Genomic DNA, 18,263 nt, shown 5'->3' with positions numbered 1-18,263 from the left:
CAGAACCCAGGAGCTACGTGGAGTCGGTGGCGCGGACGGCGACGACGGGTGGTGGGGGGACGCCCCCCAGCCCACCGGCCCCGCAGGGCTACGACGCGGACGCGCCGGTGAGGAACGGGACCTTCGCCGGCGCCTTTGCTGCCCCCAGCCCCCTTTCGACCAGCAGCCCCATTCACAGCGTGGACGGGTAAGCAGCCAGGCCGGGCTCCCTTTGCCACCCCGCGGCTGCTCGAGCCGCTCGCCGGAGCTTGGGGTAGGATCGGGCGCTGCATTGGCAGCTGGGCAGAGCTGGTCTGACGGTCTGGATGGGACCGGCGTGCTAGCCCGGGTGCACTGTGGGATATCCCCTCCTTCCTTGGAGGTCCAGCTGGTCTCAAACCACTAAGCTGCCCGTCACCGTGGCCTCTGGGCACCGGGGTTACGAGGCTTAAGGCTCTCTGCAGCCCTGACCCCACCCCAGCAAAAGGTTATAGGACGGTATCCCCATCCCAGGGCCGTCCGCCGGGGTCTGGACAACCCCTGGCTAGCAAAGGGCACTGCTCTGGAGAGACGTCACTGCTCCTTGCCTCAGTTTCCCCATGTTTCCAGCAGGCTCTGGGGGAGCCTGTCGGGCTACGAGCTCCATGCAGGCCAGGGGGGAGGAGGAAGAGGAGGGTCAGCCTGCCCTGCACTGTCCTTCGCAGGGTCTCCGTCCTCAGCTACCCCTCGGAGAGCAGCGTCCAGGGCCCGGCGACCTCCCTGCAGCCCTCGCCCGACTCCAGCTTCCTCGCGGCCGCCGCGTCGCAGGCCCCGTCGGCTCAGAGCAGCTACCAGAACGCCTCTCCGTCCTCCTTCGCCGTCGACTACCCCGCCGGGCGAGCCGCCACGCCGCCCGAGGCCCGGGCGCGGGCACCGGCCCAGGTGAGCGTGGCGGGCGTCCACGTGCTGCCCGGGAGCCCTCGTGCCCTGCACAGGACCGTGGCCACCAACACGCCTCCCAGCCCCGGCTTCGGGCGGCGAGCCCTCAACTCCGGCGTGGCGGGCGCGCCCGGGAGCCCGGGGCTGGGCCGACACGCCGCGGGCCCCCAGGGCAGCCCCAGCCTGGCCCGGCACCCCACCGGCAGCCCCGGCTTGGAGCGGCACGTGATGTACGGCTACGGGACCCCCGAGGAGCGGTGCCCCACGCTGTCCCGGCAGAGCAGCGCCTCGGGGCTGCAGGGGCCCTCCACGCCCTCCTTCCCCGTATCGCCAGCCTACTACCCCGGCCTGAGCAGCCCGCAGTCCTCCAGCCCGGACTCGGGCACCTACCGGCAGGGCAGCCCCACGCCGCAGCCCGTGCTGCCCGAGAAGCGGAGGATGTCGGCGGGCGACCGTGCCCACAGCTTGCCCAGCTACGCCACGGTCAACGGCAAGACATCCTCGCCCGTGTCCAGCGGCATGTCCAGCCCTGGGGGCGGGAGCACCGTGGCCTTCCCCCACACCCTGCCGGACTTCTCCAAGCTCTCCATGCTAGGTAAGGACCCGGGGCAGGTGGGAAGGGGCCTCTCGGGTCTGGTTCCTGGCTTGTAGGGCTCTGCTGGCTGCCCCGTGGCACCGGGAAGGGATGCTTCCTCCTCCTCAGCGTGGCCCGGCCTGGGGGTTTCCCCTCGCTCTGCAGCGATCGTATCTGAAAGATCAGGATTATGGGATGATACGGAAGTCACCTAGTCTAGCTGCTCAAGGCAGGATCAGGCCCGATGAAACCGTCCCGAGCTTGTCCCTCCAACCTGCTCCTGGATGTTTCCAAGGATGGAGATTGCATCGCTTCTCCGCCTCTTCCAAGGCTGTGAGAGAGCCCTGCCTCAGTTTCCCCTGCGGCCACTGCTCCTCGTGCGGTGTCCCGTGCAGTCTTCCCCTCCCCTCCTTGCAGCGCATCCCTCCCGCGATGGCCGTGGAGCGGGTCGTGTGGTCTCGGCTCCGGTGCACGCAGTCCTCGCTCGGGCGTAGCTCCCAGTCAGGTCGCTGGCAGGGCCTGGGGAGGATCTGATGGACTTTGATGCCTATCCTAGATTGCTTCCATCCTGCCACCGCTCCAGGGCTCGCGTACAGCACCCTGGCCTGCTCCGTTAGCTCGCCTCCCTCCTGCCCATCCGGTCCCATGGCTGAGCTTCCTCCAGCCCATCCTCCCCTCCGCCACGGGGCCCTTGCCCTGCAGCTCGCGGGGCAGCTGGGGACGGCGACCTACCCCCCGGGCTCCTTCCCTCGTGTCCACGTAGGCGACGGCTTGGGGGCAGAGGTCCCATCCGGTGTTTTTATTCTTCTAAAAACAGCTCTCGGAGGATCAAAACAGGAAAGCGCGGCGGAGAAGCAAAGGCAGAAACACCCCGGCTCGGGGATGGAGGAGAAGCCGGGGATGCTTGCTCTCCAGGCCTCCTTGCATAGAGGATCATAGATCCACTAAGGGCCGGGCATGTGCGGGGAGGAAAGGGGGGCACGGGGAGCTCTCCAGACCGGAAATGCTGGAGGAACGGGGAAAAACCCTGCTCGGACCCGGGCACTCGTCCTGCTAGCTCCTTTGGTTTCCTCTCTGACACCTCGGGGTTTCTCTGGAGCTCAGGGCACCCTTCAGAGGATCTTGCATCACCTGGTTGCACATCCCCAGTTGAGAAGAGCTGGTTTAAAGAGAGAAACGGGGGGGAAAAACCCTGGCCAGGCCCAGTTTTTTCTCCCTTGATCTTATCCACGGGCTGCTTGCCTTTTCCACTCTGCCCATTTCCATCAGGGTCCCGGCTGCAGCTTCTCCTCCCCAAGCTGGCGCCCACGTAGCAACCAGCAAAACACTGGGAAACAACACGCAGACGGGGTGGGGGACCGGGAGGTGCCCCATTGCAAACCCCCGCTCGTGCCTTCAGTCTCATCACCCAGTTGTGGAGGTTTCCCTGCTTTGGGAGTACTGGGGACTCCGGTTTCCCGGCTTCGGGAGCTTTGCCGGCTTCTGCTGGCTCGGAGCTGCCCCCCAAAATCGCCTGGTTTGCAAGCCGTGTCGTGCCCCCTCCTGTCCCAGCGTGCCGGGAGGATGCTTACGGCCCCGCTCCATGCAGGTGTCAGCTCATGGGCTCGGGAAATTTCGGCCGCGTTGCGAATGCTAGGAGGAGAGGAGCCTGGGCTCGGGGTCTGAGCGGTGCCTCGGTTCAGGAAGGTTTCCAGCGTGATGCCAGGCAGATTCAGGGACCCCTGGGGTGGGGGGCTGCATGTCTCTTGCTGCGTGGCCTGATTTTTCTCTCCGTGCCCCACCCCAGATAGCAGCCCCGAGACCCGGGCGAACGTCAAGTTTGTGCAGGACACCTCCAAGTACTGGTACAAGCCGGAGATTTCCAGGGAACAGGGTGAGTGGGCAGCCGAGGCCGGGTGGGGATTTATTTGCCCCACATCTCCGGGCTCGTCCGCCCAGAGCACTTCCAGAGAGACCCGTGCGGGGGCGAGACCCGGGAAGAGAGGCCGACCCTGCTCTGTCTCCAGCCCCCCTTGGCCGGTCACAGAGCTGCCTCATGCCTCAGTTTCCCCTTCTGTCACAGAGGCCGTGCGCTGCATCACGGCGGGGGGTGCGAGTGGATCTGGTGCAGGGTTTGGAGATGCTCCAGGGCCAGGGGTCGTAGATCAGTGCCCCAGATGGGGCCAAAAGAGGAGGGGAAGCTGCCGGGGAAAGAATGAGGGGTCTGGGTGCTGCAGCCCCGGACCCGGCAGGCACCAGGAGACCCCGTGGTGCTGCACAGAGGCCTGGCATCACACTCACGGCTCTTCTCCCCATCCCTGCAGCCATCACACTGCTGAAAGACCGGGAGCCTGGCACCTTCATCATCAGAGACAGCCACTCCTTCCGCGGGGCCTACGGGCTGGCCATGAAGGTGGCGTCGCCTCCGCCCACCGTGGTGCAGCAGAGTAAGAAAGGTATTGTGTGCATGCGTGTGCATGCATATGCATGCATGTGTGTGTGTGTGTGTGTGTGTGTGTGTGTCCCGCTCCCCCGGGCACGAGCTGATGCAGCTATAGCAGTGGCGGGGGGCTGGAGCTGCCCCCCGATCTCACGCCCCAGTGCTCATGCATGAGCCCCTGGGGTGAGAGGGGATGGGGGACGCAGGGATGCAGCAGGGGGGTCTCCATGCTGTGGAGGGGCAGAAGGAAGTCAACGGGGGCTTCGGGGGGCCTGGAGGGAGGGAGAAGGGCTCTGGGTCCTGCCAGGGTGAGGCTGCTGGCGGAGACCCCTGTGCCCTGGCCCACGGCACGGTGCCACCGTCCGAGACCCACGTGGGCTTTTTGCCCATCAGCTCCTCCTCTTCTCCCCCCAGGAGACATCACTAACGAGCTGGTGCGGCATTTCCTGATCGAGACCAGCCCGCGGGGCGTCAAGCTCAAAGGCTGCCCCAACGAGCCCAACTTCGGTGAGTCTTTGCCCCTGTGCCATGGGGAGACCCAGGGCCCATCCCATGTCCGGTGAGAGCCATGCGTGATCGTAGTGCCCGGGAGGGGGCAGAGATCTCTTCTGGATCCACTGCAGTTGTGGTCAGTGCAGGGTCTAGAAAGCCTCCCCCTGAGCTGTGACACCTCGCGAGCCCAGCTGTGCATGCACACGTGTGTACATGCACATGTACGGTGCCCAGAATAAACCCTTCTGGGTTGGAGGGATGAGCCGGCTGCGGCTTCAGCGAGGCCTGGGCTGGAGTGCCACTTCGGTGCCCCCCTCCCTGTGAGCTGGCACTGCCCCGAGCTCCTGGCTTGGCCTGCAGGGCATTGGCACGCTCAGCCTGCTGGGGTCGATGCTCGCTGGTCACCTCTGCTCTCCTTGGCTGCAGCTCAGGGAGGCCGATCCCTTGCTAGGCGGGAGCCCAGGGGTGCAAAGGGGCAGGCCCGATGGAACGGGAGTGGCGGCTGGCCTGCGGCCTTGTTTGCTGAGAGCCTGAGATGTAGCCAGGGTGCACGGGGAGGAGTGTCCGGATCCGCCCGGGCCTGGAGGTCACACTCGGCGCATGGTCAGCTGGCCCAGAGAAACAGCTGTCAGCTCAGCATGGAGGGAGAGGCCTGGCCTGGATCTTGTCCTGAGATTGCACATGCACGCACACACGTACATGCATACACATACAAACATACATGTGCATTAATGCACATGCATGCATGCAGCCACACACCTATATGCACATACATGCACATGTGCATACAGGCATGTACACACATGCACATATACATTTGCCTAGCATGCATACACATACAGGCACCTACATACATGAACACACATGCAGGCACACACGTGTGTGCCCATACACACGGGATTCTCCAGATCCTGGGCCTTTGGGCTGCCTTCATCCCCGCTCCGTGCAGCGTCCCCACCCTGAGCTTGCTCTTGGCTGGGCCGGTTCCCAGCACATCACCGCTCAGCCGTCCGCTCCCAGGCCCCTGTGCTCTGCAAACCCACCTCCAGCCCCAACCCACATGATCCCCCCAGCACGCTGAGCATGGGCCAGGCCAGGCCTGGTCTCCCACCCTGGGCACGGGGTCTGAGAGGGGGAGCAGGCCCTGCTGCTGCCCCCCTGTGCTCATGCACCAATGCAGCCTCCAGCCTGCTCGCGACGGGGACCGGGACTCTGCCCTGGGGCTTTGCCCTGTTGCAATAAGGAAGCCCCTCTCCGGGGACCTGTGCACTGACCCTGCCGTCTCCCCCCATCCTAGGTTGCCTGTCAGCCCTGGTGTACCAGCACTCCATCACGCCGCTGGCGCTGCCCTGCAAGCTCGTCATCCCCGACCGAGGTAGGGACCGGGGAGAGATGGGGCGTTAACGGAGCTGCTTTGTGCCTCCTGGCTTGAAGAGCTGGGAAAGGGGATGGGGAACAGAAGAGCAGCAGAGCTCCATCCTCCCTGTGCTGTCTTTCAGACCCCACCGAGGAGACGAAGGAGGCAGCATCCACCGCCAGCTCGGCCACCGATCTGCTCAAGCAGGGTGCAGGTGAGTGGGCCCTGTGCCCGGGTCTTGGCACTCAACGATGAGGGGCTCGGTGCACCTTGGGGCAGCTGTTTTCCAGATGTTCACTCCCTGCATGAGACAGGCAGCTTGAAGCCCTGCAGCCATCCCCATGACCCCTCCCCCCCAAGCCCACGGGGGGTGTTTTTTAAGGGAAGAAAAGGCAATTTAGGGAAAGAAAGGTCTCACAGTTACTGGGTTAGATGAGCGCAGCCAGGGTTTGGCTCCCTCTGGGCACAGAGCCAGCATCGTCAATGCTCCAATAGACCGGGGAGGGGGAGGAAGAGGGCAGTGGAGCGTGCCAGGACTCCTGGGTCCTGTTCCCACACCAGCCACTGCTGTTTAGCTGCTCAGCTCCCATCTCCGCCTCTGTTTCCGGAGGACAAGGCCACATTGCAGCCAGCTCTGGGAGTGTCCCCCACTCTGCGGAGGCAGTACCCCACTGGTCCGAGCCCGGGATTCGAACTTGGGTCCTGCGCGTTAATAGCGGCTTGCTCCCGAGATGGGCGATGCAACCCCCCAGGGCAAGCTTACGCCTGTCCCCCCTTTCCCCGACAGCCTGCAACGTGCTCTTCATCAACTCGGTGGAGATGGAGTCGCTGACGGGCCCCCAGGCCATCGCCAAGGCCATCGGCGAGACGCTGACCGCCGAGCCCGCACCCGCCGCCACCATTGTGCACTTCAAGGTCTCCGCGCAGGGGATCACCCTCACGGACAACCAGCGGAAGTAAGGGGGCGGCCGGCTTGGGAGGGCTTTGAAACCCACTCGCGGCCTCGTCCCTCCTTGTCCTGCTGGGGTTGGGGCCCGGCTGCTTGGGACACCTGGGTTCGGGCCTCTGCCCTGCCACTGACGGCCCTCACGGCCTCCAGCAAGTCACTTCATCCCTGTGGGCAGCTTTGTGGGCCTAGAGCTCAGTGCCGCAGCCCCCCCACCTCAGTTTAGTGCCTCTGGGCATCGGGCTCACGGGGCCTTGCTTGCCTTTCAGGCTCTTCTTCAGACGACACTACCCCCTCACCACCGTCACCTTCTGCGACTTGGACCCGCAGGAGCGGAAGTAAGTGCTCGGGTCCAGCCATGTCTCCCCGCACCCTTGCTGGGCATGCACACGTGTGTGTGTGTGTGCACCCATTTCTATTCCCTCGTCCTATCCCCTGCGGCTGCAGAGCATCGTCCGTCTGCACCCTCCGTATCATACCCCTTCAGGGGTTGATCAAACCCACTTCAGTCTTCTCTGCAGACAAAACCGCCCTAATTCCCCCCAACTCCTGTTTCCCCAGCCTTGAACCATTGCTGCTGCTCTCTGCTGGGCTTTTTCCACTTCGTCCCCATCCCTGCGGTGCCCAAAACTAGATGCAGCTTTTAGCGGGAGGAAGCAGCAACCTGGGGCTGCGACTTCTCCCCCGGCACTGCCAGAAATCATTGCAGCCCCGGGTGCTGCTATTCATTAATACTGTTGTGGGCAACTCTTAGGCCAAGCAGTTCAGTTTGAGGCAGGGTTGGGTAACTTCTTGACCCTGACGACTATTTTTGCATGCATAACCTGCAATTTTTCACCGGCTGGGGACAATAGGGGTGTGTATTGCACGTGAAGAAAAGGATCCCTGCTTGTCTGGTAGAAAGGTGCACCAGCCCGGAGAACCGGTAATAAGAGGAAATTGGCTGGGATCAGTTGATCCCTGCAGAGAATAGCAACACCCCTTCCCCCCGGGGCCTTGCCAAGGTCTGGGAGAAAATAACCTGCGATGCACATCTCCTTCTTTGGCGATGTCCGAGCAGAGGCTAGGCGGGCGTCTGTCTGGGATGGGTTGGGAATAACACTTCCCAGGTGGACAAGGCCAGTTTTGGGTCCTGCACGTCACAAAGGGACGTGGGTGGTTTGGGAAGAGTCCAGCGCAGAGCGACTAAGATGCTGCAGGGCTTTGGAGGCAAAACTCGTAGAGTACCTAAAGAAGTGGAGCTACGGGGTCGCATCCAGCCCTGAGGCTGGATCAGCCCCCACAAACCCTGTGTGCAACCTTGGAGCCGCACGACACAGTTGCCCCGATGCAGCCCCAGGCATTTCCCCTGCCCCGTATGCTCAAGAGATCCCAGGAGGAGGCCGTGCCCCTAGTAGAGGAAGGCAAATCCTGCCCTCTCCCCCCCACAGTCTGTATCAAACTGAAAGTGGGGTAAAATTCCCTCCTGACCCCAAATTTGATGTTGGTCTGACCCTGAGCAGGGGGCGAGACCCTCCAGCCAGGACCCTCTGGGTTTGAGCTTGAAACCTTGAGCTCAAGTCATGAGTCTCCCTCCAAAAAGCCGGCTGTGGCTCTGGCCATGGGTGGGTGGGGATCTCCTCCGCTATGGGTCAGCTCAGGACCCTTGAAAGTGCCTCCCCAGCTCTGACACGCACCCCCCAGCTGACACGGGTGACCCGGAGGAAGGCTATCCGGTCTCCACGGGCAGCGGGGAAGGCATTTCCAGGGCAGATGGAAAGGGTCAAGGCCAAGTGTGAACTTCTCCGTGACACTGCTCGGTTAGGGTGGGTGGAAGGGGCCGGGATGCCTTTCCCTAGGTCCTCAGTGCCTGGCAGCCGATGCCAGGAGCCTGGCGCTAACCCCATGCAGGGGTGCAAGGGGGACTCCGTTTGCAACAGGAGACTGAATTTGGCCAGCCTCTGCAAGCAAAGCTGGGTTGTGTTTGGATGGGAGGCCCCTGTGGCGTCCGGTGAGAGGCTCGACCTTGGCTGAGGATGCTAGCAAATAGCTGGGGGCTTTCAGGAGCGCGGGGCTGGCTGGGCTTGGGAGCTAACGTGCCGGAGCTAACGCCTGGCTTTGCTTTTCTCCTTGCAGATGGGCTAAGTCGGAGGGCAGCGGGCCTGCAAAGTAAGTGGCATGGGTCACGTCCCTTCCCATCCTTTACCCCCCACCCCCAGCTCTGTGCAGGGTTCAGATAAATCCCGCTTCCCCGGACTCCTGGGACCTTCAGTCCATGCCCCAGCGGGGATCTCTGCAGGCTGAGACCCAGCAGTGACTTTGCCTCCTTTGTCCAGGTCTTCCAAGGGGCAGGACGGCGGGGGGGGGACCGATGGAAATGGAAAGCAGCCGCTCGTCCCACCATCCGAGGCGGCCACGCGTCTCAGGCCGTGTTGGCTTGGGCTGAGACGGGGGCAGACAAAGCTCCTTTGTTCCCTTCCCCAGGGCGGGGACGTGCCACCGCGACCCCCGGCAGAGTGAGCGGGGGTCCGGGCACCCCACCACCTCCCCGCGGCCGGCGGCAATGCATCCGAAGCCCCGCGGATCCCTCTCCTCTCTCCCTCTGCTCGGATGCATCCCTGGCCCCGCGCCTCTGCCCCCCGCGAGGCCGGAGACAGGTCCCCGGGAGCTCGGGCTCTGCTAATTTTAGCCATTGTGTCCGTGGCGGGTTTTTCTTAGCCCCCCCAGCTGTCCGGATTTTTCCCTCTCTAATTAGAAGCGACGCAGGCCGGAGACGTCTCACAGTCTGCACCCCCCAAGCCCCGTATTTATAACGGCTAATTCCAACAAGGACATTTGGTTCCTCTTGTGACCGAGAAGGGGGATAGTTACAGGCACGGGTGGTCCTGCCCTGCAGAGGATATACCCCCCACCCCTGCCCACCCTGCACGGTCCTCTCCTCGGGGAGGTGAAGTGTCCCCGGGGCCGGGCCCGGACAATGCCCCATTGATGCAGGGGATGAGGCGGCCGTGGGGGTGGAAAATATGCCTGTCATGCCAAGCATCCGGACGCGGTGCCAGCGTCGACGAGCCTGGCTTGCAAAAGTCCCCGTGCCCTGGTGGGCGCTGGGGTGGGGGCTTGCTCCGTCTGAGCAGCTCTGTCTGCCCCTTCCCCTCGGCTGTGTGAGGGGCTCTGATGAAATCCATTACCCCTCGAGGACAGGAACAGCCCCCGGTTTTATTGGGAGCTGCCTAAGACCCGCTGGATCCATGGGCTGTGACTCAGCCTAGGGGGTTTAGACACCCACTGCCTGCTTGCTGCATCCCAGTCCCTTTGGGACATCTCAGCTGCAAGGGGCAAGCCAGGATTGGGCTTCTCCTGCCCCCCAGCCCCCATTTGCCGCTCTCCATTAATGCCCACCATCTCCCCGCCAGGCTCTTTGGCTTCGTGGCCAGGAAACAAGGCAGCACCACGGACAACGTGTGCCACCTCTTTGCTGAGCTGGACCCCGACCAGCCGGCGGCCGCCATCGTCAACTTCGTCTCGCGGGTGATGGTCAGCTCGGGCCAGAAGAGATGAGCGGGCGCCCCCGGGCGCTTCTCGCCCTTGAATTTTGGAGAAGGACTTGGAGCGGAGCCGAGAAGGAGCGCGAGGAAGTGCATTGTGGGAGAGGGAAGTGAGTTTAGGGGGAGGGAGAGGAAGGTCGGACACGTGGAAGGAGCATGAACCGCCACAGACGAGCACCCAGCACGCCATGCCAGCCCCGGCCCCATCACAAGCCACGTGACCAAAGCAGGACCAGGGCAGCTTTGGGATCCGTGGCCCCGAAGCTGGTCCTGGCGACCCGTTGCCCTCCCCACCGCTACCCCGGCTCAGGGCAGAAGGGGGCATTGATGCCACCGAAACCAACTCCACGTAGAAGCATCCGTCCTTCGTATCCACGGACTGGTAGGAAGTGGCCCGTGTTTAGGGGCGGCCGAAGCCACGCAGCCACACGTGGCCACCCTCTGGGCCCTTTGCTCCCCCTCCCCCTGCCTCCGTGCCCTTGCCGTGTGTGCGTGCGCGTGTTGCTAGATGCACCCTTAGCCTCTGGACGGGTCCCCGGCGCCACGCCAGGGCCAGGTAGAGGGGTGGGGGTCCCTGAGCTACCTGCCCCAGTCACGCAGAGCCCGGGGCGCTCTGATCTCGGGGGAATCCCTGTTCGCACTATGGGACCTATGACACACAGGTGAGCCACTGGGATTCCTCCCGGGACGCGGACCACACCAACACCGCCTTGCACACGCATGGCGGGGGAGCAGGGCTGCTCACACCCTGCTCCAAAGACACGGGACCTGGTCAGAAGCAGCTCCGGGGTTGTATCCCGCGAGGCTGCCTGCCCCGTCCCCCTGGTCTTGCTGTGCAGGTCGTGCCCGTCACACGCCGGCACGGGTCCCTGTCCGGGTGGGATCCTGCCTCTTTCTTTCCCAGCCTTGTCTCCCCTGCTCTCCTGGATGTTGCATGGCCCGTCAGCTGCATGCAAGCAAACTCCCGTGAACCTTGGGCACGTTCTTTTTAGTTTCGGAGGCCACCACCCCTCGGTCTGGCGCAGAAAGGCCGCGTGTTGCATAGCACGTGTGTGGGCACGCGACGGGGCGGGCACGCGACGGGGCGGGCACGCGACGGGGCAGCCACGAGCATGCGGGTTCTGCAGATACCGGGGTCCCTTCCTCTCCTGTCCTCAGATCTGATACTGTATTTCCCCGCCTACCACGCGTCCTGCGATAAGACCCGTGCCTTGTGTTTGAAAGGCAGGAGGAAGAAAGCGAGGTGCTCCCATGCTGCGAGGGAGGGAGCGGGGGCCCCTCACTGTAGGGCAGCCTGGACTTCGCCTTTCCCTTGGCAAGCAGCTGAAACGGCACTTACTGTATTTACTCGCCTATAATGCGCCTGCATTATATGAAGAGATATGGCATAAGAAGCTGCCCATGCCAGGAGAGTTGAGCTGAGGCAATCCTATCAGGATTTGGGTGGCCTGGCTGTGAGGAGGGCGCCGAGGGGTGAAGAGCTGGGGGGGGCTCTAGAAAGTCACAGGATTTCCTTTCTGCCCTGGTGCCTGGTTGCACCCTTAGCCAGGTGCCTTCATGGGGGGAACCGTAAAGGGCCAGCCTTGTTTGTGGGCATCCAAGCCGATGGCTCTGTTGGTTTTTAATTCTGAAATCTGGAACCCCAAAAGCCCCCCCAGGGCATCTCCCCAGAGCCCTCCAGCCTGCGCTCACAGCCCCAGTTCAGTCCCACGAGCTGCATTGTCACCAACCCCCCTTTGCATGTACCATGATTATAGACCCGCCGGAGCAGCTGGGGCAGGGACACGGCCAGGGAAAGGGCGGTGGGGACGTCATTGGGACAACATAATGCAAGGCTTCGTGGTCCAGGCTGTGTGTTCACCTCCCGGAGACCCCCAGCCCCGGGCCCTCCACCTGAGCTCTGCTCCCTCTTCCAGAGATGCGGCCCTGCTATATCTAATATATATAGGAGCTCTCCCGACAGGATTACTGTAAGCTAATCGCAAAAATCTTTTCAAGGAAAGGTTAAATTTCGACCGAAGATATTTATTTTTCGCCCTGTTGCTTTCGGCGTATCTTATGTCCACTATATACAGCCCCCTGCGCCCTGTCTAGAGCCTCGTATGTATAGCGCCACGGATAACAGCTGACCCCCCTCCCCTCCCTGACCCACCTCTTACAGACCCCAGCCTCCCCCTTCCCCTCCCCTTCGGCCTACAGGAACTCGTTAGCACCTAAAGCAAGCGAAGCATGCAAAGTGCGTGAGCTGCAACCCCGTTGCCATGTGACGCGAGGGCCGGTGGCGTGTGCGTGAGTGCGTGTGTGTGTGCATGTGCGGGACGCGGCTGCGTGCGCGTCGAAGCCTTTGGTTGGTCTCGGGGATGTGTTGAGAGACTGCTGCGTGGATGGAAGCATTGACGGGGGCTCCGCGCCCCCCGTCCCACCCTACGGTTGAGGCCTTTTTTTATAGCATTTAAGTTGCTTTCGACAATAGAAACCTCCCTCCTTCTGCAGAATTCGAGGCAGATGGACCGCTCAGCCATGACCTTCTCACCCTGCCATTAACCGATTAGAGAAACACTGTGTTTATAGAGATATAAAGATGATATATTTTTGCAAGTCTCTATTTTTCAGACTACATTATTATTTTTTTTTTTTCCCTCACCGCTAAAACCAGTGTTGGGTATTTTCTCTTTGATTTCAAGCCGCTGGCCCGCTCTGCAAAATGGGGGCTCGAACCCAAAACTCAGAGGGCAGCTCCCATCAAATTAACCCGGCGATCTCGTGTATAACCCCACCGCAGCCGAGACCCGACAGCGACAAAACACTTGCTTTCCGCTGTGACCTGCTCATGGCTCAGATACTAACTCACTCGCTGAAGACGGAAGATTTAGACCCTGTCGAAATCTCGAATGCTAAGGTCGCCCGCAGATTGTATTTATAACACAAAGCTAGTAAGGAACTAACCAGCTCTTTTTCCAGATGTGTTTACTTTGGGTTGAAAGTTGCATTTTCTGGGTAACTTTCTGGATTCACCAAGTCAAAGCATCAGTGGGCGCGTCTGCACGTTCATTAATGTGCTTTAAATAATGCGCAGTAAACCTAGTACTTCCGGGCATGTCTATACATGCGCTTTAATGCACTTTAGCCTATTTTAATGCACATTAAAGTGTCACTGAAAAAAACGTGCTATTTAGTTAATGTGCATTAAAATAGGCTAATGCGGATTAAAGCACACATGTAGACATGCCCAGTATAACTTTGCTGATGTCCACCCAGCTACCACGCCGATGTACTCCAGCTGACAGCCTGGCTTCACTGTCCAGGTTCATTTTATTGTGTTCGAAAGGGCCAGCGAAGGCGTTGGGTTGGTTTATTTCGATGCAGTCACCATATTTGAGATGGACACATAATGCCATTTAGCCCAGCAAATGTTTTGTTGTAATCTCACTGCCATTTTTTTCCCCCCAGCAGTGGATGTTATATCTTACACACACCCACACATGTGTACACACACACACACACACACACACACACACACACACACCGACTTCATGCACAAAGAACTGCATATATTCTTGCCAAAGATAGCCTTTGAAACGCACTTTCCCCCGATCCTGCGTATGTATTATTATTTTTTGTTTCCTGTCTGTGCCTTTTTATTTTATTTTTTTTTTTAACGACCCTCTTTGCTGTCGATTCTGGAGTAAGTGCCAGGCCACACGTTTGAATTCAAGCTCAATAGAAACCAGCTAGAAAAATGTCCTGTGTTTTTCAAGTGCGTGTTTGTGCCTGGTTGGCCGTTTTCATGCCTGGTTGGCCATTTTCGTGCCTGGCTGGCCATTTTTGTGCCTGGCTGGCCATTTTAATGCTGCAATTATTACTTTTCATGTGTACCTGTTTAAATGTGTGGTGCAGTTAACCAGTGAATTACACGGTAAATGTAATGCGTGTGAATGTCAGAAAGGCCCGGTTGAGGCGGACTGGCTGGAGCTCTCTCTTCCTGGCAAGTTGAAAGCGGGTACATGAGAGCCTGGCGTCTTTAGCTGCAGACCGAGTGATAAAAGCAACAGCTCAGTCAGTCTCTAACCTGTCTGGATGTAATAACCACAGAGACAAAGCACTTGGCCTCAGTTGCTTGTATCTTAATCCCTTCTCCAAGACAGAGGGAGAAGGTACTTTAGGAGAAGTCTTTCCATCGTCTTCAATGAGCACCGGGTCACGCTCTTCAACCTCCCTCCCAGTATGTATCAGCTGGACCCCTCCTCCTTGGTGCTGCCATCCAGCCATGTGCCTCACTCCCTAATCAGGTGATCCCAATCCAGCCTTGAGCACGGGGGGATGTTGGCTTCATCTCTCCAGCTGCTCTAGTCGAAATGTTGCCTTCAAACTCGTCTTCCCAGGTCTTTGGTCAGACTCATCCCTGGCTGCTGCTCCGGCCCCTGCACGTCATCGGGTCAGGGTGACCCAGACGGGGTCAGAGGGGCAGCTTTGGATTCCAGGACCCCTGGGTCCCACCTGTCCTGCCGATGCATCCCGGGAGGGCCAACTAGTAAGCAGCGTGCCTCTCTAGACCTAGTACCTTTGATTGTCCAGGGGTTGGGCTACCCACAGCAGTTGAGGGCAAAGGTCCCATCACGTCTAGTGGTGGGTCTTCAAATCTTGTCGTTAAAGTCCCCAAAGCACTTTTGCGAGGGCCTCATTGGAAAGGCTCCGCAGGAACACAAAGCACTACCATAAAGCAAAGCAAAACAACAAATCCAGACAGCGAAAACATGCTGATTCAGCAGACAGAAAAACGAGACAGCAAAGGGGGTCGGGGTCTTTGTTTTGTTTCAAACTAGGTCTTCATGGGGGTTTTTTTTGGGGGGGGTTCTTTAAAAGAAAAAAAATCCTTGTTTTTTGCAGTATTTCTTTCACTGTCCTGTCTCTCCCCTTGTTGTATGTTGTCGTCATCATTTGGGGAATGTTACAACGTTATTTGCTAATCAGTGTTAATGAAGAGGTTAGAAATGACTTTTTGGGGGTTTTTTTGTTTGGTTTGGGGTTATTTTCACCATGTCAATTAAAAAAAAAAAAGTCAGAAACGTGCGCAAAAAAAAAGGGGGGGGGGAGGGGGAAAACTCCCTCACTTTTCCCGTTTCTGTGTATTTATAGAGATGGAAATATCCTTTATATTTTGTATCTTTGTGCCCATACCTTTGTCACGTGTATAAAGGCGACCCCGTTACCCGCCACCCGTGTGTGAATGTGCAGAACTCCCCCCTTGGCTATTCTCTTCCCTTTGTACAGAAGCCTGACTCTCTGCAGTTCATTGTATGGCTTTATAAGTGATAAAAGAAAAAATAAATCAATTATCTAAAGTATACCGTTGCTTGGAATGCCAGCTTGGAGTCCGGAGTGCTGGAATTGTATCTCGAAATGTACGGGAACGCAGGAATAAATGCTCTGTTCTTTTTGCACAGGGAAATCTGTCTGGTGTCTGTTATCTCCGGGCTGGTTGCTCCGCTGCACACTTGGTGGTGGGCCTGGGGGAGTGCAATGATTCTCTTACGTGGGGAGCGACAGCCCATGTTAAGCACCTGTAGCTAGAGATACGGAGAAATGGGTTTCTGCTCAGCTTGAGTTCCAGCTTGGTCTCCCTGGGTGCGTCTTAATGTGCATTAGCCTATTTTAACATGCATTAAAGCATCACTAAAAACCGCTATATAGTTAATGTGCATTGAGATAGGCTAATGCGCATTTTCCTAGTACCTCACGATGGAGGTACTAAATTTAATGTGCATTAAGTAAAGCGCATTAATGCATGTGTAGGTGCGTCCCCTGTGTCTACCAGGGATCTTTAACCCTGCCCGGAGCTCTTTACAAGGTGTTCTTCTACCTCCTGTTCCCCACTATGGTACCGACTCCTCCTTGTTCTCTCCTGGTCCTAGCGCCGTGCTGGATGTCACCCTCCCACAGCCAGAGCCAAGAGTAGGAATGATGAAGGGCCTTTAAAGGCACCATATTTTTATATAATCATAGAAAATGAGGGTTGCAGGGAATTCAGGAGGTCACATCCAGTCCAACCCCTGCTCCAAGCAGGACCAGCTCCAACTGCATCATCCCAGCCACGGCTTTGTCTGCCTGGGTCTTAAACACCTCCAAGGATGGAGATGCCACCACCTCTCTGGGGAGCTTCTTCTGCTTTACTACCCTCCTCATGAGAAAGTTTTCCCTAATATCCAACCTCGACTTCCCTTGCTGCAGCTTGAGCCCATTGCTCCTTGTTCTGTCATCTGCCCCCACTGAGAGCAGCCCAGCTCCATCCTCTTTGCAGCCCCCCTGCAGGGAGGTGAAGCTGCTATTCAATCCCCCTCGGTCTTCTCTTCTCCAGACTCATTTTGGAGATGGATTCCCTATTGCATCCTCCCAGCTCTTGGTTTTTTGCGTGGCGGATGCTGTGCTGTGGATGGGTGCCCCGGTGAAGAACCTGGCAGAAGATCATCCAGCACACAGGCATGGCTCACAACTTTTAATGCAAGTGGTGGGACATTGTACAGAGCCTGGCTCCCTCCACCCTCTGGCTTCGAACCTTTTCTTGGAGGAAATTTCCATTCGTTGCCCGTTGCCCGCCCAGCTCGGACACAGCTATGAGTGCCGATGGCAGTAGCATTTCGGTGCCCACCTTGGTTCATGCAGGAGCTGTCAAGGCCCTTGGCGAAGATTATTTGCACTGGGTCAGTGGGTAAGTGCCATTCCCTTTGCTAGACAAGGTTCCTTGGGTGAATTTGATATCTTTTATTAGACCAACCCAAATAGTTGGAGAATAGTTATTAAGCAAGCTTTCGGGTTCAAAAACCCTTCGTCAGGCTGAGGAAGCTGCAGCAGTTGGTGTGTGCTCTTTCTTGCTCCACAGCCTGCGGCCACCTTCGCATCCTTCCCGCAGGTCAGGGAAAAATCGCCGGTCCAGAACGACGTGCTTTGGGGCCATCTCCAGTCAGGACAGAGCAGAAAACGTCCCCAAATTTGCTCCGGGTTGGAGGGAAGGGCAGGTCCGGAAAGGGCATAGCCTCTTAAATGAGGCTTGTATGAGCGTGACAGATGCTCCTGGAAAGTCCTGCTAGGCTCTGCTTCCTCTCTCGCACACCCAGGTGCTAGTCAAACCATCCCCTGAATGGGTCTCTCCCTCCGGTGTGTTTAGCTGATGGGACTGCAGCTGGCCAGAGGAGATGGCCAAGACACCGCGGCATCTAATTATATGCTAAATGTCAGCCGGCGTGCAGACCACGGCCCCGGCGCCAGACCTGCTGCTGCTGGGAGGCTCCGAGCATCTCCCTAAAAATACATCACGATTGCTCTAAAATACCTCCCGGGGAAAGAGGATTTAGGAGACTGTTTATTAGTCAACATAGGCCCTCCCTAGAGATGCTGGGAGCTTGGCCACGCTGCCCCTCCTAGCCATGGGACTCAGCCATGCTGCCCCTCGTGTGTCCCCCACGCCCCAAAGAGATGTCGGGGGACGGAGGAGCCTTGAGGCCTTGCAGGGTGGCCCAGAAGCAGCAGTGATGGGTAAAACCCCGCAGGAGGCGGACGAGGGGCCTGGAGCTGTGCTGCACCCTAACCCTACCTGTAACCTGTCCCTAACCCTATTCCTACCCCTAACCTGTCCCTAACCCGAACCCTAAATTTAACCTTTCCCTAACCCTAACCTGTCCCTAATCCTTCGGGCTACAGGGGTTGGTTTGGGGGGGTCTTGTCAGCCCAGGCATATGGGGTCAGCTGCTGCCCCCCTTGCCCAGCACCAAGCGAACAAGATGCTCTCCTTTGCTTAGCGCAAGTGCAAAGCATTCTGGGATGGTGTCCTCAGCTGTGGCACGTGGCTTCTGGGACGGGAAAGCCGGTCTCAGGGGCAGCCACCCCGCTCTGTCCTGGCATCACTGCGTGCTGCTGAACTGCTGGCACGCTCCACCCCAGAGCTGGTCGCATCTGGCAGCGAGCCTGCCTCTCCGGGGACGTTGTTCCTCGCCGGTTTTGTGGCTCACGGGCCTGTCCAGCGTGATATGGGACACCTGGGCGAACCAGGGCTGAGGCCA

General features: G+C 59.0%; 1 protein-coding gene across 5 annotated transcripts in view; it reads left to right on the top strand.

The window, feature by feature from the left end:
- TNS1 (tensin 1) overlaps nt 1–15,658 on the top strand; it is a 61,871-nt gene extending 46,213 nt beyond the window's left edge. For all 5 annotated transcript variants that reach the window (XM_059727513.1, XM_059727517.1, XM_059727514.1 and 2 more), the window contains 11 exons: nt 4–187; nt 684–1,492; nt 3,258–3,344; nt 3,775–3,906; nt 4,305–4,397; nt 5,680–5,757; nt 5,882–5,953; nt 6,527–6,695; nt 6,955–7,023; nt 8,801–8,833; nt 10,078–15,658. In XM_059727513.1, coding sequence (XP_059583496.1) covers nt 4–187; nt 684–1,492; nt 3,258–3,344; nt 3,775–3,906; nt 4,305–4,397; nt 5,680–5,757; nt 5,882–5,953; nt 6,527–6,695; nt 6,955–7,023; nt 8,801–8,833; nt 10,078–10,222 — 1,871 coding nt within the window. In that variant the 3' untranslated portion in view covers nt 10,223–15,658. The remainder of the gene's footprint in view (nt 1–3; nt 188–683; nt 1,493–3,257; nt 3,345–3,774; nt 3,907–4,304; nt 4,398–5,679; nt 5,758–5,881; nt 5,954–6,526; nt 6,696–6,954; nt 7,024–8,800; nt 8,834–10,077) is intronic.
- Nucleotides 15,659–18,263: the final 2,605 nt, after the last annotated feature.

The sequence above is a fragment of the Alligator mississippiensis genome, chromosome 4 (assembly GCF_030867095.1).
Source record: "Alligator mississippiensis isolate rAllMis1 chromosome 4, rAllMis1, whole genome shotgun sequence".
Lineage (NCBI taxonomy): Eukaryota > Metazoa > Chordata > Crocodylia > Alligatoridae > Alligator > Alligator mississippiensis.
The sequence above is the reverse complement of the archived record's forward strand: the minus strand, read 5'-3'. Positions and strand labels throughout refer to the sequence as shown.